This window comes from Haliotis rubra, unplaced genomic scaffold, assembly GCF_003918875.1.
Source record: "Haliotis rubra isolate DU_JTF1 unplaced genomic scaffold, ASM391887v1 Scf122, whole genome shotgun sequence".
Lineage (NCBI taxonomy): Eukaryota > Metazoa > Mollusca > Gastropoda > Lepetellida > Haliotidae > Haliotis > Haliotis rubra.
The window spans coordinates 927959-952478 of NW_025765137.1; the positions used below are offsets into that span (position 1 = coordinate 927959).

The 24520-nt window shown below is 35.3% G+C and overlaps 1 protein-coding gene across 1 annotated transcript; it reads right to left on the reverse strand.

Annotated features, from left to right (window-relative positions):
- Positions 1-121: 121 nt before the first annotated feature.
- Positions 122-22650, reverse strand: LOC124265899 (cytidine deaminase-like). The gene is made up of 5 exons (XM_046700752.1): positions 22381-22650; positions 21250-21366; positions 20226-20337; positions 18043-18141; positions 122-176 (listed from the first exon to the last, which is right to left on the reverse strand). The coding sequence occupies exons 1-5, from the start codon at positions 22406-22408 to the stop codon at positions 122-124; spliced, it is 411 nt and encodes a 136-aa protein (XP_046556708.1). The 5' UTR covers positions 22409-22650.
- Between the last annotated feature and the right edge of the window lie 1870 nt (positions 22651-24520).

The following is a 24520-nucleotide window of genomic DNA, read 5'->3' on the forward strand; positions in this document are numbered from 1 at the left end:
CATCGTGTAAATTCCAGAAAGATAAAATTTGATGATCGATGATTTTGACCCATGGAACCATTTGTCTCGCGATTAAAGTTTTCGACTTCCACATTAGAAACGAAAAGATGTGATCTAACGTTTATCTCTCAAACCTCTCCTGTTTTAAATGAGCACCGGAATGCAGTTCCGGCTTTCTGAAAGGTTCATTAATAAGTAACCATGGTAACGGTGAAGTGAACCGGTTAAATGACCGTAAAAACTTTTCTCAATGTACCATATACAGCAATCGCATCTCTAAGACGTAGTTTCTAACAAGATTCCTGAAAGTAGACTCCCTATTTCGATATGGGAATGTCGGTAAACGCGCAATAGCCTCTACACCGAGGTATACCATGAAAAACTGGAGGCAAATGCAGAGATTTGGCAGGTTCTTAGTCTCGTCACTATTATGAACCAGCGTGCAGTTGTTAAGTCAATCAAACGACAAAAGACTTTGTTACCCGTTCTCTGAAAGGAAGGGAAAACGATTTGTAATTAACGTGTTGATTTCGCTCTCACAATGTCCTTCAGTTGTAACGAAAAACCTTCAAGATGTAATGAACTGTGATATGATCATGGAATCCTATTGTTTGCTTGGTTGGTATTGTTTGATTGTTTGTGTCTTTGATTGTTTGTTTGTTTTTTGTTAACGTCCATCTCGGCAATATTCCAGCTATACGCCGCCGTCTATAAAACTTGAATCTGGGCCGGACATCCTGTAATTAGCATCGTAGTCATCAATCTATGCAATCTTGAAACTCAAAGAATTTGATATCTGGTCACTGCCGGTGCCCTTTTTACATTGTATGCATACTGGACGGGCAACTGATAATTGTATTTGATCCAAAAATTACAAACGTTTTCAAAACATTACTAGACTGAATATGGTCGCGGTAAACTTGACGTCGGAAACGAATTCATCATACCAGATTCAGATACCTCACCAGGCGCGTAGCAAGCCAACTGTTTCGTGTAAGCCCGATAGGTTACACAGCTTTATATTTAAATAGTATTGAGGGCTTGCCCAACTTTCATGGTGATCTTTAGCGGAAATCATGTGTAAGCCCGGGCCTTTTTATATAATGGTAGCTACGCCCCTGTCGGGACACGTGAAGATCCGGGTTGGAATTGATCTTCAGCAACCCATGCTGACGGGATCGGGTGGTCAGGCTCTCTGGCTTGGTTGACACATGTCATCGGTTCCCAGTTGTGTATAGATGCTTATGTTGTTGATAACTGGGTTGTCTGGTACAGACTCGATTATTTACGGACCGCCGCCATATAGCTGGAATATTGCTGACTGCGGCGTTGAACAATAAACAAACCTCACTACCGGGTGTTTCACTTCCATGGGTGTATCTTTTCTTTTCCCGGCAGTTCAATAATCTGACACGGGTATTGATCATGCATCTTATAGCTACCTATGTCTGCATTACAATACCCTGTGACAATATCATTTGCCTGCAATTATTTCATTCAATAGAATAAACAATATCAGAGCCACATGTGGACTTTTGACTACATACTCTATCTAAATATGTCAATAAGTTAATAATCTCAAAGCAATACTTTACAGTTCAAACATGAGCCAAATCTGCTCTGTAGAAAACGATACGCCCTAAGACAAACCGTTTGTTAAATTTAATTTATTCCATCTCAGAACTGTATCGAGTTTCACCCTCAACAGAGGTCAGATTACGTTGTTTCGTAATCCACTCTCGATTCAAGAGAGAACCCTTTGCATGAAGATGAAATTTGATACGGGTCTGCAGGTATAGCGCCAGGTGGCCACGCTCTGAGCGACTAAGTCACGTGATTTTGTTTTGAAACGTGATCACGCTGAGATAACTGACAGATGGTATGTATGTTTCAGACAGAAATGAATAACATGTAAATTGTAGTTGATCGTCAAGAGCACAAAGAGCGATGCGCCAATAGATTCTTAGGCTGCAATGCGCCAGATATTTACAGCCAGCTGTGTGAAATATGCATATGAGAAAGAAAATGGAGGAACAAGCAACAAAAAGTACATGCAAAGGCGCATCATTTATACACCGAACTCACCCTTGGTCAATCGTTTAACTCACTTGTCTATTCTATAGAATACAGTTTACCAAAACAATCCACAAGACTGTATGATCAGGACTACTTCCAGTTTACACATAAACTTTCATTTCATGTCGAGCAATATTCTAGTAGCTCCATCCTTTACTGTGTTCATTTCACAACATTTGAGGTGGAATCGAGCATGCTCTTTCAACAGAGAACGGTATAAGACGCTTGCTCAAATAATAATTTGTGCAGGGTTACTTCTTTCACGGCCTTAAAAAGTAACAGTTCTGAAACTATTATGTAAAATAGGTTATTTCTACGTTTGTCCCATTAGTGACAAAATGGTTTCCAGTGTAGTTCCGTATTTTGATTTTACCATATGTGTTTGGTTTTTAGGTGAATAATTGACTTGCCTTCGCGTGTGTTCATGAGAGAGAGAGAGAGGGAGAGAGAGAGAGGGGAGAGAGAGAGAGGGAGAGAGAGAGAGAGAGAGAGAGGGAGAGGAGAGAGAGAGGAGGGAGAGGAGGAGAGAGGAGAGAGAGAGAGAGGGAGAGAGAGGGAGAGAGAGAGAGGGAGAGGGGAGAGAGAGAGGAGAGAGGGACAGAGGGAGACAGGGAGAGGGAGGGAGAGGGGAGAGAGAGAGGGAGAGAGGAGAGGAAGAGAGAGAGAGGGAGAGAGAGGAGAGAGGAAGGGGGAGAGAGAGACCGGGAGAGAGAGGGAGAGAGAGGGAGAGAGAGAGGGAGAGAGAGAGAGGAGGGAGAGAGAGAGGGAGGGAGAGAGAGGTTCTCCTAGTCGCCCCCATTCCCGTGTACATAAAACACAACAAGCACACACTGAACAACAGGAACCGACGTTTATCACAGAGATAAAGAAAGAGATAAACACAGAGACAAACACTGACACAAACACTGAGATAATCACAGAGATAAACAAAGAGATAATCGAAGAGATAAACAAAGAGATAAACACAGAGATAAATACAGAGATAAATAAAAAGATAAACACAGAGACTAACACAGATATAAACAAAGAGATAAAAAAAGAGATATAAAAGAGATAAACACTGAGATAATCACAGAGATAAACAAAGAGATAAACACAGAGATATAAAGAGAGATACACTGACACACACTGAGATAAAAAAGAGATCAACACAGAGATAAACAGAGAGATAAACACTGAGATAATCACAGAGATAAACAAAGAGATAAACACAGAGATAAAGACAGAGAGAAACAGCGACAAACACAGAGATAAACACAGAGACAAACACAGAGAGAAACAGAGAGACAAACACAGAGAGTAACAGAGATAAACACAGAGACAAACACAGAGATAAACACAGAGACAAACACAGAGATAAACACAGAGACAAACACAGAGATAAAAACAGAGATAAACAAAGAGATAAACAAAGAGACAAAAACTGAGATAAACACTGAGATCACCACAGAGATAAACAAAGAGACAAACATACACAGACAAACAAACACAGAGACAAAGAGACAAACAGAGACAAACACAGAGATAAACACAGAGATAAACACTGAGATAAACACAGAAACACAGAGAGACAGAGAAACACAGAGAGAAACACAGAGAGACACAGAGACAAAAAACAGAGACAAACACAGAGACAAACACAGAGATAAACACAGAGACAAACACTGAGAGAAACAAAGAGATAAACAAAGAGACAAACACACAGACAAACACAGAGATAAACAAAGAGATAAACAAAGAGATAAACACAGAGATAAACAAAGAGACAAACACTGAGACAAACAATGAGATAAACACAGAGAAAAACAGAGATAAACACAGAGACATAAACTGAGATCAACACAGAGACGAACACAGAGATAATCACAGAGATCAACAAAGAGATAATCACAGAGACAAAGACAGAGATAAACACTGAGATAATCACAGAGATAAACAAATAGATAAACACTGAGATATTCACAGAGATAATCACAGAGATAAACACTGAGATAATCACAGGTAAACAAAGAGACAAAGGCAGAGATAAAGAAAGAGATAAACACAGAGATAAACACAGAGACAAACAAACACAGACAAACAAACACAGAGACAAAGAGACAAACACAGAGATAAACACTGAGATAAACACAGAGACAAACACTGAGATAAACACAGAGAGAAACACAGAGACAAACACAGAGACAGACACAGAGACAAACACAGAGATAAACACAGAAACAAACACAGAGACAAACACAGAGAGACACAGAGACAAAAACAGAGACAAACACAGAGATAAACACAGAGATAAACACTGAGATAAACACTGAGGATAATCACAGAGACAAACACAGAGAGATAAACACAGAGACAAACACAGAGAGAAACACAGACACAGACACAGAGACAAACACAGAGACAAACACAGAGATAAACAAAGACAAACACAGAGATAAACACTGAGATAAACACAGAGATAAACAAAGAGATAATCACAGAGATAAACACAGAGACAAACAAACACAGACAAACAAAGGCAGAGACAAAGAGACAACCAGAGACAAACACAGAGATAAACACTGAGATAAACACAGAGGTAAACACAGAGATAAACACAGAGAAAAACACTGAGATAAACAAAGAGATAAAGACAGAGATAAACACAGAGATAAACACAGAGACAAACACTGAGGTAAACAAAGAGATAAACACAGAGCGAAACACAGAGACAAACAAAGAGATAAACACAGAGGCAAACACAGACACAAAAACAGAGATAAACACAGAGATAAACAAAGAGATAAACACAGAGATAAACACAGAGAGAAAAACTGAGATAATCACAGAGATAAACAAACAGATAAACACTGAGATGTTCACAGAGATAATCACAGAGATAAACAAAGAGATAATCACAGAGGTAAACAAAGAGACAAAGGCAGAAATAAACAAAGAGATAAACAGAGATAAACAAAGAGAGAAACACTGAGACAAACACTGAGATAAACAAAGAGATAAACACAGAGCAACACAGAGACAAACACAGAGATATACAAAGAGATAAACAAAGAGATAAACACAGAGGCAAACACAGGCACAAAAACAGAGATAAACAAACAGATAAACAAAGAGATAAACACAGAGACAAACACAGAGATAAACAAAGAGACAAACACTGAGACAAACACTGAGATAAACACAGAGATAAACACAGAGATAAACACTGAGATAATCACAGAGGTAAACAAAGAGACAAAGGCAGAAATACACACAAAGAGATAAACAGATGTAAACAAAGAGATAAACACAGAGATAAACAAAGACAAACACAGAGATAAACACTGAGATTAACACAGAGATAAACAAAGAGATAATCACAGAGATAAACACAGAGGTAAACACAGAGACAAACACAGACATAAACAAAGAGATAAACACAGAGATAAACAAAGAGATAATCACAGAGATAAATACAGAGACAAACAAACACAGAGAAACAAACACAGAGACAAAGAGATAAACAGAGACAAAAACAGAGATAAACAAAGAGATAAAGACAGAGACAAACACTGAGATAAACACAGAGACAAACACAGAGACAAACACAGAGACAAACACTGAGACAAACACAGAGGTATACAAAGAGATAAACACTGAGATAAACAAAGAGACAAAAACAGAGATAAACAAAGATATAAACAAAGAGACAAACACAGAGACAAAGAGATAAACAAAGAGATAAAGAGAAACACACAGAGACAAACACAGAGATAAACACTGAGATAAACACAGAGGTAAACACAGAGATAAACACAGAGAAAAACACTGAGATAAACAAAGAGATAAACACAGAGATAAACACAGAGACAAACACTGAGGTAAACAAAGAGATAAACACAGAGCGAAACACAGAGACAAACAAAGAGATAAACACAGAGGCAAACACAGACACAAAAACAGAGATAAACAAAGAGATAAACAAAGAGACAAACACAGAGACAAACACAGAGATAAACAAAGAGATAAACACAGAGATAAACACAGTGAGAAAAACTGAGATAATCACAGAGATAAACAAACAGATAAACCTGAGATGTTCACAGAGATAATCACAGAGATAAACAAAGAGATAATCACAGAGGTAAACACAGAGACAAAGGCAGAGATATACAAAGAGATAAACAAAGAGATAAACAAAGAGACAAAAACTGAGATAAACACTGAGATCACCACAGAGATAAACAAAGAGACAAACATACACAGACAAACAAACACAGAGACAAAGAGACAAACAGAGACAAACACAGAGATAAACACAGAGATAAACACTGAGATAAACACAGAGACAAACACAGAGAGAAACACAGAGAGACACAGAGACAAAAAACAGAGACAAACACAGAGACAAACACAGAGATAAACAAAGAGACAAACACAGAGACAAACACTGAGAGAAACAAAGAGATAAACAAAGAGACAAACACACAGACAAACAAAGAGATAAACAAAGAGATAAAAACAGAGATAAACAAAGAGACAAACACTGAGACAAACAATGAGATAAACACAGAGACATAAACTGAGATCAACAAAGAGATAATCACAGAGACAAAGACAGAGATAAACACTGAGATAATCACAGAGATAAACAAATAGATAAACACTGAGATATTCACAGAGATAATCACAGAGATAAACACTGAGATAATCACAGGTAAACAAAGAGACAAAGGCAGAGATAAAGAAAGAGATAAACACAGAGATAAACACAGAGACAAACAAACACAGACAAACAAACACAGAGACAAAGAGACAAACACAGAGATAAACACTGAGATAAACACAGAGACAAAAACTGAGATAAACACTGAGATCACCACAGAGATAAACAAAGAGACAAACATACACAGACAAACAAACATAGAGACAAAGAGACAAACAGAGACAAACACAGAGATAAACACAGAGATAAACACTGAGATAAACACAGAGACAAACACAGAGAGAAACACAGAGAGACACAGAGACAAAAAACAGAGACAAACACAGAGACAAACACAGAGATAAACAAAGAGACAAACACAGAGACAAACACTGAGAGAAACAAAGAGATAAACAAAGAGACAAACACACAGACAAACACAGAGATAAACAAAGAGATAAACACAGAGATAAACACAGAGATAAACAAAGAGACAAACACTGAGACAAACAATGAGATAAACACAGAGAAAAACAGAGATAAACACAGAGACATAAACTGAGATCAACAAAGAGATAATCACAGAGACAAAGACAGAGATAAACACTGAGATAATCACAGAGATAAACAAATAGATAAACACTGAGATATTCACAGAGATAATCACAGAGATAAACACTGAGATAATCACAGGTAAACAAAGAGACAAAGGCAGAGATAAAGAAAGAGATAAACACAGAGATAAACACAGAGACAAACAAACACAGACAAACAAACACAGAGACAAAGAGACAAACACAGAGATAAACACTGAGATAAACACAGAGACAAACACTGAGATAAACACACAGAGAAACACAGAGACAAACACAGAGACAGACACAGAGACAAACACAGAGATAAACACAGAAACAAACACAGAGACAAACACAGAGAGACACAGAGACAAAAACAGAGACAAACACAGAGATAAACACTGAGATAAACACTGAGATAATCACAGAGACAAACACAGAGATAAACACAGAGACAAACACAGAGAGAAACACAGACACAGACACAGAGACAAACACAGAGACAAACACAGAGATAAACAAGACAAACACAGAGATAAACACTGAGATAAACACAGAGATAAACAAAGAGATAATCACAGAGATAAACACAGAGACAAACAAACACAGACAAACAAAGGCAGAGACAAAGAGACAACCAGAGACAAACACAGAGATAAACACTGAGATAAACACAGAGGTAAACACAGAGATAAACACAGAGAAAAACACTGAGATAAACAAAGAGATAAAGACAGAGATAAACACAGAGACAAACACTGAGGTAAACAAAGAGATAAACACAGAGCGAAACACAGAGACAAACAAAGAGATAAACACAGAGGCAAACACAGACACAAAAACAGAGATAAACAAAGAGATAAACAAAGAGACAAACACAGAGACAAACACAGAGATAAACAAAGAGATAAACACAGAGATAAACACAGAGAGAAAAACTGAGATAATCACAGAGATAAACAAACAGATAAACACTGAGATGTTCACAGAGATAATCACAGAGATAAACAAAGAGATAATCACAGAGGTAAACAAAGAGACAAAGGCAGAAATAAACAAAGAGATAAACAGAGATAAACAAAGAGAGAAACACTGAGACAAACACTGAGATAAACAAAGAGATAAACACAGAGATAAACACAGAGACAAACACAGAGATATACAAAGAGATAAACAAAGAGATAAACAAAGAGACAAAAACTGAGATAAACACTGAGATCACCACAGAGATAAACAAAGAGACAAACATACACAGACAAACAAACACAGAGACAAAGAGACAAACAGAGACAAACACAGAGATAAACACAGAGATAAACACTGAGATAAACACAGAGACAAACACAGAGAGAAACACAGAGAGACACAGAGACAAAAAACAGAGACAAACACAGAGACAAACACAGAGATAAACAAAGAGACAAACACAGAGACAAACACTGAGAGAAACAAAGAGATAAACAAAGAGACAAACACACAGACAAACACAGAGATAAACAAAGAGATAAACAAAGAGATAAACACAGAGATAAACAAAGAGACAAACACTGAGACAAACAATGAGATAAACACAGAGAAAAACAGAGATAAACACAGAGACATAAACTGAGATCAACAAAGAGATAATCACAGAGACAAAGACAGAGATAAACACTGAGATAATCACAGAGATAAACAAATAGATAAACACTGAGATATTCACAGAGATAATCACAGAGATAAACACTGAGATAATCACAGGTAAACAAAGAGACAAAGGCAGAGATAAAGAAAGAGATAAACACAGAGATAAACACAGAGACAAACAAACACAGACAAACAAACACAGAGACAAAGAGACAAACACAGAGATAAACACTGAGATAAACACAGAGAGAAACACAGAGACAAACACAGAGACAGACACAGAGACAAACACAGAGATAAACACAGAAACAAACACAGAGACAAACACAGAGAGACACAGAGACAAAAACAGAGACAAACACAGAGATAAACACTGAGATAAACACTGAGATAATCACAGAGACAAACACAGAGATAAACACAGAGACAAACACAGAGAGAAACACAGACACAGACACAGAGACAAACACAGAGACAAACACAGAGATAAACAAAGACAAACACAGAGATAAACACTGAGATAAACACAGAGATAAACAAAGAGATAATCACAGAGATAAACACAGAGACAAACAAACACAGACAAACAAAGGCAGAGACACAAAGAGACAACCAGGAGACAAACACAGAGACAAACACCTGAGATAAACACAGAGGTAAACACAGAGATAAACACAGCAGATAAACACAGGAGAAACAATTGAGATAAACAAAGAGATAAAGACAGAGATAAACACAGAGACAAACACTGAGGTAAACAAAGAGATAAACACAGATGAAACACAGAGACAAACAAAAGAGATAAAACACAGAGGCAAACACAGACACAAAACATGAGATAAACAAAGAGATAAACAAAGAGACAAACACAGAGACAAACACAGAGATAAACAAAGAGATAAACACAGAGATAAACACAGTGGAGAAAACTGAGATAATCAAGAGATAAACAAAACAGATAAACACTGAGATGTTCACAGAGATAATCACAGAGATAAACAAAGAGATAATCACACAGAGGTAAACAAAGAGACAAAGGCAGAAATAAACAAAGAGATAAACAGAGATAAACAAAGAGAGAAACACTGAGACAAACACTGAGATAAACAAAGAGATAAACACAGAGCAAAACACAGAGACAAACACAGAGATATACAAAGAGATAAACAAAGAGATAAACACAGAGGCAAACACAGGCACAAAAACAGAGATAAACAAAGAGATAAACAAAGAGATAAACACAGAGATAAACAAAGAGACAAACACTGAGACAAACAATGAGATAAACACAGAGAAAAACAGAGATAAACACAGAGACATAAACTGAGATCAACAAAGAGATAATCACAGAGACAAAGACAGAGATAAACACTGAGATAATCACAGAGATAAACAAATAGATAAACACTGAGATATTCACAGAGATAATCACAGAGATAAACACTGAGATAATCACAGGTAAACAAAGAGACAAAGGCAGAGATAAAGAAAGAGATAAACACAGAGATAAACACAGAGACAAACAAACACAGACAAACAAACACAGAGACAAAGAGACAAACACAGAGATAAACACTGAGACAAAACACAATGAGATACACAATCAGAGAAACACAGAGACAAACACAGAGAGACAGACACAGAGACAAACACAGAGATAAACACAGAAAACAAACACAGAGACAAACACAGAGAGACACAGACACAACAAAACAGAGACAAACACAGAGACAAACACTGAGATAAACACTGAGATAATCACAGAGACAAACACAGAGACAAACACAGAGACAAACACAGAGAGAAACACAGACAACACACACAGAGACAAACACAGAGACAAACACAGAGATAAACAAAGACAAACACAGAGATAAACACTGAGATAAACACAGAGACAAACAAAGAGACAATCATCACAGAGATAAACACAGAGACAAACACAAACACAGACAAACAAAGGCAGAGACAAGAGACAAACTAGAGACAAACACAGAGATAAACACTGAGACAAACACAGAGATCAAACACAGAGATAAACACAGAGAGACAAAAACACTGAGATAAACAAAGAGAGCAAAGACAGAGATAAACACAGAGACACAAACACTGAGGTAACACAAAGAGATAACACAGACACAGGAAACACAGAGACAAAAACAAAGAGATAAACACACAGGTAAACACAGACAACATGAAAAAACAGAGACAAAATAAAGAGACAAAACAGAGACAACATGAACACACAGAGATAAACACAGATAAATAGAAGAGATAAACAACAGTGAGAGAAAACATGGACATATAGATAAATAAACAGATAAATATGAAATATACACAGACACATGAAAAATATAACATAAAGACACACATAACATAAATATAGATAAACATAAAATAAAGAGTAAAACAAATAAATATAAATAGAAAACAGAAATAGAGCAGGATATACTGGATATATGAAAGAGAATAGATAAATAGAGAAATACAGAGAAACATACACATAGATAAAAATAAGAAATAAAAGATAAATATGAAATATATATAAATAAAATATGATAAATATAGATAAATAAACACAGATAAATATGGAACATAGAGTAAACAAAACAAAACATAAGATAAATAAAAGACAGATAAGATAATGGATAAATGAACATAGAGATACAACATAGTAGATGAAACATGGAAACAGATAACACATAGATAAATATGGAAACAGAGATAAATATGAAATAAAATAATGATAAATATAGAGAAATATGATACATAAAAGATAAACATAACAGATAAAACACAGATAAATATGAAATATAGATAAATAGAGAAAATAGAAAACATGAAAATATAGATAAACACAAATACATAAAGATAAAAATAAAGATGAACATAGATAAATATGAAAATAGAGATAAAAGAGATAAATATAGATAACATATAAACATAGATAAACAGATAATATAAATAAAGATAAATATAAAGACACAGATAAATAAGAAATATAGATAAATATGGAAATAAGATAATATATAAAACACAGATAAATATAAATAGATAGATAAATATGAAAATAGAAGAATATATGGAGATAAATAAAAATAGAGTAGAATATAAACAGATAAATATAAATAAATATAAAAAATAAATGGAAAGATATGACATAAAGATAAAAAATATAGATAAATAGATAAAGAAATATAGATAAATATAAAAATATAACATATAGAATAGATACACAATAAATAGATAGATAACATAGATAAATAAAATATAGATAAAGATAAATAAAATATAGATAAATAGATAAATAAGATAAATATGATAAATAAAGATAAATATGGAAATATAAATACATAGAAAAATAAATAAATGGAAATATAACATAAGATAGAATAAATATAGATAAATATGATAAACACAGAGATAAATATGAAGAAAATAGAAATAAATAGAAAATATATAAATATAGATAAACATAGATAAATAAATAGAAAATATAGATAAAATATAGATAAAGAGAGGAAAAATATAGATAAATATAGATAAGATAAATATGGAAATACAGATAAAAGAGATAATATAATAGATATGGAATATAGATAAATATAAAATATAGATAAATATGAAATATAGTAGATAAAATATAAAAATATAGATAAATATATAAAAATAGAAAAATAAATAGTAGGATAAATATAAATATAGATAAATATGGGAGATATAGATAAAGATAAAATATAGATAAATATGGTAGATAATATAGATGAAATATGGAAGATAAATATGAAAATATAGATAAATATGGAATATAGATATATGGAAAGAGATAAAAATATAGAGATAAATATAGATAAATATAGATAAATATAGATAAATATGAATAAAGATAAATATGAAAAATAGATAAATATGGAAGATAGAATATATAAAATATAGATAAATAGACAAAATAGATAAATATAGATAAAATATAGATAAATATAGATAAATATGAAATAAATATGGATAAATATAAATACACAGATAATATGGAAATATGATGAAATATAATATAAATATGGAAACACAGATAAATATAAAATAATAGATAAATATGGAAACATAGATAATATGGAAAATAGATAAATAACAGATGGATGAAATACAGATAAATATGAACAACATAACATGAACATAGATAAACATGAAAACATGGAGATAACAATGACACACAGACAACATGGACAACACACAGACAACATAAACACAGAGACACAGACACAGAGACACACAGACAACACAGACAATCAGCAACACAGATAACATGAACACAGACAAACACAGACATAGACAACACAGACACACACAGACAGGAACACAGACATATGAAACACAGAGACAAGACAAGGACACAAACACAGATAACAACACTGAACATCAGACACACAGAGACAGACAGAGAACATGAGACACACAGATAACACAGACATAGACAACAGACAGAAACAACACATAAACACAGACACACAGAGAACACAGACACAGAGACACAGACAATCACAAACAAACAGACAGACACAGACAACACAACATAGATGGAAAACACAGACACACACAGACACATAAACACAGACACAGACACACAGACACACAACACAGACACATGGACACAGACAACAACACAGAGACACACAGACACACAGACACATGGAACACAGACAACACACAGACACACAGACAGATAACACAACAGACACAGACAACACACACACACAGACACAGACAACACAGACACACACACACAGACACACACAGACACACACACAGAGACACACAGACACACAGAGACACACAGACACACACACACACAGACAGAGACACAACAACAGAGACACAGACAGACACACACACACAACACAGACACAGACACAGACACAACACAGAGACACACAGACACAGACACACAGACATGACACACAGACACATGGAACACAGACAACACAGAGACACACACAGACATGGACACACAGACACACACACACAGACACAGACACACACAGACACAGACATGAGACACATGGAACACAGACAGACACATGAGACACAGACACACACACACACAACACACAAGACAGACAACACAGACACAGAGACACACAGACACACAGAGGAACATGACACACAGACACACATAACACAAGACACATGAACACAGAAAACAACACAGATATGGAACACATAGATAACATATGAAAACACAGACAACACACAAACACATACAACACACAGACACATGGAGACACAGACAAGATGAAATATAGAACATAGACAGACACATAAAAATATAGACAGAACATGATAAATACAGACAAACAGAAATATAGATAAATATAGACACACAGACAACAGAACAATAAATACACAGACAACACATAGACAACAGATAAAAATAGACAACATAAATATGGAAAAATATGAATAATAGAGAACATATAAAATATGAGACAAGAGATAACATAGAAATATGGAGACAAATACAAATACACATAAATATAGATAAATATAGAGAAATATAGACAATAATAACAAGAGATAAATAAGACATAAATACAGAGATAAATAGAGACAGAGAAATATATAGACACAAACACACATGAGAAACAGAGGAACATAGACAAATAGAATATGGAAAATATAGATAAATATGATAAATATAGAGAACATGGAATAAATATACAGATAAATATAAATATATAGATAAATATGGACACAGATAAAATATAAGATACATGGTAGAATATAACAGATATAAAGAAGATAGATAAATATGATAATATAGAGATAAAAGAATAAATAAACATGGGAATACAGATAAATATGAAAATACAGATAAATATAAAATATAGAGATAAATATAAACACAGAATATAAATATAGATAAATATGGAATAAAAGATAAATATAGATAATATAGATAAATATGAAATACAGATAAATATGAAAACAGATAAATACAAGAAATATAGATAAATATAGAAATATAATAGATAAATATACACATAAATAAATATAGATAGATAAATATGGAAATAGAGATAACATAAATATAGATAAATAGAAAAAAGATAGATAAAATGGAAATATACATAGATAAATAACACAGATAAATATAAAATATAGATAAAATATAAGAAATAAACAGATAAATATAAATATAGACATAAAGAAATAAATATAATAGGAAAAAGATAAATATAAAGACAAATAAAAGAAGATAAATACATAGATAAATATAGATAAATATGGAAATAGAGATAGATAAATAGAAATATAGATAAATAGAAAATAAAGAAATATGGAAATAAAGATAAATATGAGATAATATAGATAGATGGAAATATAGATATAGATGGAAAATAGATAAATATAATAAATACAGATAAATATAGATAATATAGATAAATATAAATAGATAAATATAGAAAAATATGAAATAAGATAAATATAAATATAGATAAATAGGAAATAAATAGATAAATACAGATAAATAAATAAAATATAGATAAATATAAATAGGAGATAAATATAAAAATAAATAAAATGAATAAGATAAATAAAAGATAATATAGAAAATATAGATAAATATGGAAAATAGATAAATATGGAATAATAGATATGGAAATATAGATAAATATGAAATAATAGATAAATATGGATAAATATAGATAAATATGAAATAGAGATAAATATGAAAACACAGATAAATATGAAATATAGATAAATATGGAAAACACAGATAAATAGATAAATATAGATAAATATGGATAAATAAAGATAAATATGAATAATAGAGATAAATATGGATAAATATAGATAAATATAAATATAGATGGAATATGGAAATATAAATATAAATATGGAAATAGAGATAAATATGGATAAATAAATAGATAAATATGGATAAATAATAGATATAATATAGAATATGGAATAGAGATAGGATAAATATAAATATGGATAAATATGGAATATAGATAAATAAATAAATATAGATAAATATGGAAATATATATAAATATGGAAATATGGAATATAAATATAGAAATATAAATATAGATAAAATATGGAAATATAGATAAATATAAAATAGAGATAAAAATATGAAATATAGATAAATGAAAAGAGATAAAATATAATATAAATATAGATAAATAGATAAATATAGATAAATATAGATAAATATAGATAAATATATAAAATATAGATAAATATGGAAATACAGATAAATATAAATAATATAGATAAATAAATAAATACAGATAAATATGGTAAATACATAAATAGATAAATATAGATAAATATGGAGGAAATATAGATAAATATAAATAAATAAATATAGATATAAATGGATAAGATATAAATAAAAATACAGATAAATATGGAATATAGAATAAATATGGAATATAGAGATAAAATATGGAATACATAGATAAAGAACATAAATAAAGACAAACAAAGGGATAATATAGAATAATATAGAGATAAATGGGAAGTACATAAATATAGATAAATAACTAGAGATAAACACAGAGACAAACACCTCGAGATAAATAAACAGAGATAAACATGAGAGACAAACACATATGGAAACACAGAGACAAACACAGAGATAAACACAGAGACAAACACAGAGACAAACACTGAGATAAACAAAGAGATAAACACAGAGGTAAACACAGAGACAAACACAGACATAAACAAAGAGATAAACACAGAGATAAACAAAGAGATAATCACAGAGATAAACACAGAGATAATCACAGAGATAAATACAGAGACAAACAAACACAGAGAAACAAACACAGAGACAAAGAGATAAACAGAGACAAACACAGAGATAAACAAAGAGATAAAGACAGAGACAAACACTGAGATAAACACAGAGACAAACACAGAGACAAACACAGAGACAAACACAGAGACAAACACTGAGATAAACACTGAGACAAACACAGAGGTATACAAAGAGATAAACACTGAGATAAACAAAGAGACAAAAACAGAGATAAACAAAGATATAAACAAAGAGACAAACACAGAGACAAAGAGATAAACAAAGAGATAAACACAGAGACAAACACTGAGACAAACACTGAGATAAACACAGAGATAAACACTGAGATAATCACAGAGATAAACAAACAGATAAACACTGAGATATTCAGAGATAATCACAGAGATAAACACTGAGATAATCACAGAGGTAAACAAAGAGACAGAGGCAGAAATAAACAAAGAGCTAAACAGATGTAAACAAAGAGATAAACACAGAGATAAACACTGAGATTAACACAGAGATAAACAAAGAGATAATAACAGAGATAAACACAGAGACAAACAAACACAGACAAACAAACACAGACACAAAGAGACAAACAGAGACAAACACAGAGATAAACACTGAGATAAACACAGAGACAAACACTGAGATAAACACAGAGATAAACACAGAGACAAACACAGAGTGAAACACAGAGACAAACACAGAGATAAACACAGAGACAAACACAGAGACAAACACTGAGATAAACAAAGAGATAAACACAGAAATAAACAAAGACAAACACAGAGATAAACACTGAGATTAACACAGATAAACAAAGAGATAATCACAGAGATAAACACAGAGACAAACAAACACAGACAAACAAACATAGAGACAAAGAGACAAACAGTGACAAACACAGAGATAAACACAGAGATAAACACTGAGATAAACACAGAGACAAACACTGAGATAAACACAGAGATAAACACAGAGACAAACACAGAGATAAACACAGAGACAAACACAGACAAACACAGAGACAAACACTGAGATAAACAGAGAGATAAACACAGAGATAAACACAGAGACAAACACAGAGATAAACAAAGAGATAAACACAGAGATAAACACAGAGGCAAACACAGAGACAAAAACAGAGATAAACAAAGAGATAAACAAAGAGAGAAACACAGAGACAAACACTGAGACAAACAATGAGATAAACACAGAGACAAACACAGAGATAAACACTGAGTTAAACACAGAGACAAACACAGAGATAAACAAAGAGATAAACAGAGATAAAGAAGGCTCACCTCCATCAGAACCTGTCGGCATGCACCACATGGCACAATGGTCCTTTCCTTCAGATCACTGTTGATCAGACATGGATATGAATCGGGTTAATATCACGAATACACATTATTATACTGAGTCAAAAAAGAAACTTCACAAAATGTAATTTGAAAAATAATGAATAATTTTTCTCTGATGATACATCTATGTATCCGAAATGGGATCCCTATCTTTCGACTCTAGAAAAACGTCAGCAAAACCCAATCAAACCCATCCTTTCGTCGTGCAAATGATGTTTGTGCCAAATCAGGTTTTGCACGTGCAGTCGATCACGTGATCTTCGCATCGACGTTTTCTTCATATGCACGTGTTTGCATTGGCCTCAAGAAGTGAAAAAACACTTTTAAACCACAGTTCTAACGGTACTTGAAATGCCACGATTGTCAAAAGTGCAACGTGAACGTGCCGTTGGCATGTTGCAAGCGGGAAGATCAGTTATTGACGTCGCAAGAGCAATGGGATGCAGCCGTCGTACTGTGTATGACTTGCGAGGTCGTCTACAACAAACTAGCACCACTTCTGATCGCCCAAGGTCGGGTCGTCCACGTGTGACGTCACGAGCAGAAGACCGTCAAATCGTCCTACGTCACCTACGTGACACATTTCTGCCGGCTACACGAACCAGGGCTGAGATGTTTAGAGGTCGACTGTCCTCACAGACCATTCGAAATCGGTTGCGGGCTGCCAATCTCCATTCTCGACGTCCATATCGTGGGCCAATATTGACGCCGTTTTATCAACGTCAACGTCTGCTGTGGGCCCAACGTCACCTCCTATGGACCCAGAGAGACTGGAATCGAGTCGTCTTTAGCGATGAATCCAGGTTTACCCTCAGATTCGCGGACGCAAGGCATAGAGTATGGAGACGACGTCGTGAACGGTATGCCCAATGTTGTGTACAGGAAGTCGACAGATTCTGGGGCGGAAGTTGCATGGTGTGGGGTGCTTTCTGTGGGAACAACCGTTCCCGACTTCTGGTCATCCGTGGAAACCTCACAGCTGCTGCTTACCGTGTTCCTTTCATGGCGGCTCATGGCCCAGGTCTACAGTTCCAGCATGATAATGCTCGGCCGCATACCGCGATGTTGACACGAAATTTCCTTCAAAACGCTGGAATCAACGTCATGGACTGGCCATTGAGGTCCCCTGACCTTAATCCAATAGAGCACGTCTGGGATGCACTTGGGGGAAGGCTTCGTGGTCTTAGGAGCCAACCTCAGAATTTGCAGGAACTTGGCGCTGCTTTGCAAGAGCAATGTCGCAGAATCCCCAACCACGTGTTCACAAGCATCAGGCAGTCGATGAGGACACGGTGTTTGGCAGTGGTGAATGCGCAGGGCGGCCATACACGACATTGAACTGAGATATTTCGCATTTTTATTCTTGTGACTTGACATTGTGTATACCCATGTTTTGGAACGGCGGTGTAGCCTGTGTATGGCGGTGTAGCCTGTGTATGGCACTGTCAGTGTATCGAGTACATCACACAGATCTCAGCAATGAAATAATGACAATTTAACCATCTTACCATCTTCTTGTTCTTTTATAGTGCCCTGAAGAAAGAATGTGAAGTTTCTTTTTTGACTCAGTATATTTATAGATGACGATGTTTCAGGGCTACTTATTGTCTTTCATCAGATAATTTATTCATGATACGGTTTTATGATGAAGGGCAAGGAACATAGACAACAAAAGAAAAAAAACAACAAAAGAAAACTAAACACACAACAATGTCATATATTATTGTTCTTAAAATATATACCAATTCTAATACCCATACATCAAATTAAAACATGAATGTTAAAACATTGTTAAATACTACTACTACTACTACTATACTACTCAATTTACTACTACTACTACTATTACTATTACTACTACTACTATTACTACTACTACTCAATTTACTACTACCACCACCACTACTACCACGTCTATTAATACTATCGCGACTACTACTACAACAATATGTAACTTACAAAACCAAGCAGTTTGTATTATGTTACATGTATGTGTCTCATTACACAGTCACTGTGCTATCCAAGATTTCAAAAAATCACTTTCACGCAATACATTTTCCAATTCTAGTTTCACAATGTTACCTTGCGATAGCTATGGCCTTGAACTTTTGATGACCTTCTGACACGGCCTTGACAATGGCTGTTCTCTCCGCACAAATCCCGAGGCCATATGATGCGTTTTCAACGTTACAACCTATACAGGCAAAGTAACATGACAAATTTCTAAACACAAAAAAAAAATTAAAGAAAGACCCACTCGGTGGTCATGTTCCCTTTGTAAACTCCTAACTGGGCTCCGTCTTAAAATATCACATTATAAGCAAAAGAGATGGAAGATGAGTATGCGTGTGTGTGTCCGTGCGTGCGTGCCCGCCCGCGAGTGCTCATACAGAGTGCTCATATCTACAGCATCAAGAGATTAATATAAATATTCCTCAAATTTCCCACTTTATATAGAGGACACGTTTTCATCCATGCAATGAACTAGAACGTTTTCCGTTTTTACGTATGTGGGAGTCGGTTAAACGTGGGCCTAGTTGTGTTGCTGAATACTGAGGCTTAATGTTACTCACTCGTCGCTTTTGATAAAAGAAGTGCCCAAGAATACTTTTATGCGGCCCAATTTAGTCCGCATCCCAATGACTATGGCGTCAGAGTCCAAAAATTTCAAATTTCTTTTAAATTCATTGACTGGGTCGATTTCCGTAGCTCCGAACGGACGTTAAAGTATTCTCTTTTCAGGCTCGAAGTTACCTGATACAGGTACAAAACTTGGTGCCAATTCACGAAGTCCCTTGTCCTATTAGAAATGGAATACTCTCGAAAACTGTAGTAAACCAGACTTATTCCACTGTAAAGTAAGTGAGTGAGTGAGTGAGTGAGTGAGTGAGTGAGTGAGTGAGTGAATTTGGTCTAACGTAACGTTAAACGGCAATATCATGGCAGGGGACACCAGAAATGGCCCATTTGAGCGTTTGAAAGGAGTTGGTAAAATGGCCATACGAGGCAAACTAGTCGCCAGCTTGTTCCACAATAACATGAATGTTTCGACTGGCGAGGCCAGGGTCCCTGTATACCTTTTGTAAGGGCGATAACTCTGATCTACCTGTGAACATAGTCTCATCAGCTGTCAGCAGGGCTGCTCCGACTGGAAACTGGCTGTAGGGGAAGTACGCCATTTTCTTCATCTCATGACTCGTCTTCACGAGCTCTTGAAGCTTTTCTGGAAAAATACATGAAGTGCTAGGGTAACAACCTGTCATTGGGGTACGCAGAGGTGTATCTCTTCTATTGAAACAGGATCCAGCTTAGCACAGTACCCGTCATCTTTCTCGGTTATAGACTAACAAACCTGTCTAATGTTTTGTTTGTTTGCTTGTTGAATAAATACGCACTCAGCAATTTCCCAGCTGTACGACTGCAGTCTGTAAATAGCCAGACAATCGCATGACTGACATCTTGAGCACTGATATACCTAATTTGGACACGCTGACATGTGTCAACCAAGTCAGCGAGGCTGACCACCCTCTTGTCTTCAATTGGTTTATTCTACATATGAATTGAGCTGGATTGATAGTTATTGCTTCGAAATTGATAAAAAAAAGGAAAAAAGAGATTGGTAGTTTGCTTCAGTTATTTTCCAGGCTATTTGTTATGATAGGCATGTACAAGATAAAGAAAGAATCATAAATGTCATAACTTGTGGCTCAAATTCAAGCAACGTACTATAATTACGGTAAAACACTAATTGTCCGGATTTTAATGAGACCAGCTGTGACAGACACCCCACTTGACATTTAGCACTGCACAACGCAAGCATTTGTTAAAACATTTTTACTATAAACACGTTTTTAATTAATATACATTGTGCTCATACTTACAAATGGTCCTGTACACTGTACACACATGAAATGGAGTTCCTATTGATAGTGAATGTTTTTGTCTTCGGCGACCATTTCTCGGATGGTTAAACGGGAAAATACCGAAAAAACTTTAACATAAAAAATAAGTACACATGAAAGATATACGCTGCAATTTCCACATCTTCTTGAGCCAAGTGTCACCTCGACCCAGTGAGTGGGTTGAACAGTTTACCTGAGTAATATCGTGGCAAGACAACGAACCTAGGATAAAACTCATAGGGCTACAGCGACAGTAGAAGGTTACCAACATGGGTTTGGGTTTCATGCTGACTGGCTCCAATTAATCCAGTTCGGAACAAACATTGGATACGAACCCACGATGTCTTCTCTTACAGCCACCATGGGTTGCTAAGGGCCAATATTTTGGGGACAGAATTCCAACAGGGGTTAAGGTCACATCAAATGTTGCAAATGTTTGAATATTGGCTTTACGCTGTCTGCTTATTATACCGTGACATGGGGCAGTGGGGAAGACTAGTGGTTAAAGCGTTCGCTCGTCCCGCTGAAGACCCGGGTTCCGATTCCCCACATGGGTACAATGTGTGTAGCCCATTTCTGGTGTCCCCCGGGATATAGTGGTATTTCTGTGTAAACGACCGTTTTTTTCTATCAGCTTGGCTCAAGCGTATTATAGCTTGGCTCTGTCTTTACATGTCGCAAGATGTCGTATCGCACATTGTGTCGGGAACCAGACTGGAAGCGGGCGGCTTGACCGTCGCTTACATCATTTCAAAAGGAGAATTATCGCCCTTGTGGAACAAAGATCGCTCATTCGAGTGCACTCGGAACAACTAATATAGACTGCTGCTGAGTCTGCCTCAGTTCAAGAACCACATGTTCTTTTTCTTTCCACCAAGCCCTTCTGCTATTCAAAAGACCAACATGAAGCAAGGCAAGTGTTTACCCAGTATCTGAATCTCCCATCTCACTGGGGCCCCATTTCAATTTACATGGAGATATTTAGCTAAGATACATAGCGTCCACGGACATAAAACGTTCATGTCCGTGAACGCTATGTATCTTAGCTAGGAGATATTTTGTTCTATGAAAATTTAAAATTTCCGTGAATAGGCGTTAGTCAGACCGGCGCCTTCCGGAGGGATGATACAGAGTACAAGTGGCTTGACTGTCACATGCATTTTAATACGCTTTGATACAGGCCAAACTGAAAAATTTCAAACCTCATCAGCTAGGATTGTTACGGTACTCGCTGCACAAGCCACATTTCAACTGTTCTCAAATCACTGAACTGACAACCTGTCAAACAACGCGCACACAATTGTTTTCTTGCCCATAACAGTGACCGTAATATCTGCCCTGACTCAAACCAACTCAATGAGTGAAGCCCATTTCTGGTGTCCCCGGCCGTGATATTGCTGGAATATAGCTAAAAGCAGCGTAAAACTAAACTCACTCACTCATAACATCTGGTCCGTGAACACAAACCTTGTCGTTATTTTATAAATTCTGTGAACCAGATCTACATTCTACTGACATAATTAGCAACATAGCAATGGGTGTCTTAACCATCTCAGCTTCAGATCCTAATCTCTGGAACAATCTTCATCAGTTACGACACCATCTACATGGCTTCAGTACTAGTTTAAGACGTCGTTAAATCCCATCTCTTCCACAAAACGTTTGACACCGTTCTCTAACTTCCGAATGTATCTTATATATTACAACGCCAGTGAGCACATATTCATGTCCATGGGATACTATATACATTCATTATCATTACGACGAGAGTGAAACGTACAAAGTAATCCAAAGGCCTTTAGCTTTCATTGGAAAACACACCATTTAAGTAATTGTATGTGTTGTAACTCGGAAACAAAACCCCGTGAACCAAATTATTTAAAACAGAGGCCTAACGTTTTGTTACCGTCTCTCAAAACTGGGTTCCAGTCTTAAACTGACCTCATTTCTTGTATCTCTTACTGGGAGATAAGAGGGTGTTTGTCTCATACAAGTAAAATACATCTTAAAAAGCCGTTCGTTATCGCAGTGTATGGTCGACGTTGGGCGGAGTGTCCCAGTATCATGTCACAATGACATGTTATTTAACCATGTCTCTCCGGGCTGCCATTGATCCATCTTTTTATGTACCAGCGTGCTTCAACACAGATCGACACATGAGAAAAACACAATTGTATTTTGATGTTGTAGGCGACATTCGATAATGAACTTTCGTCACATGATCTCCAGTGGGATAAACTCAGACTTGTGACTGAAGTAGTGGGGTAATTGCAGTTGGCATTTAGTAAATACGTATGTATATGTTTGAATAAATCGTAGTTGTAGTACAGTGCAAATTGTCAGGTCCAAACACCGTTGGACCGCCTCCATGGTGTAGTGGTTAGATCGTCCGCCCGGAGAGCGGAAGGTCGCGGGTTCGATACCCGACCGCGTCATACCAAAAGACGTTAAAATATGGTACTTTTTGGTCCCAGC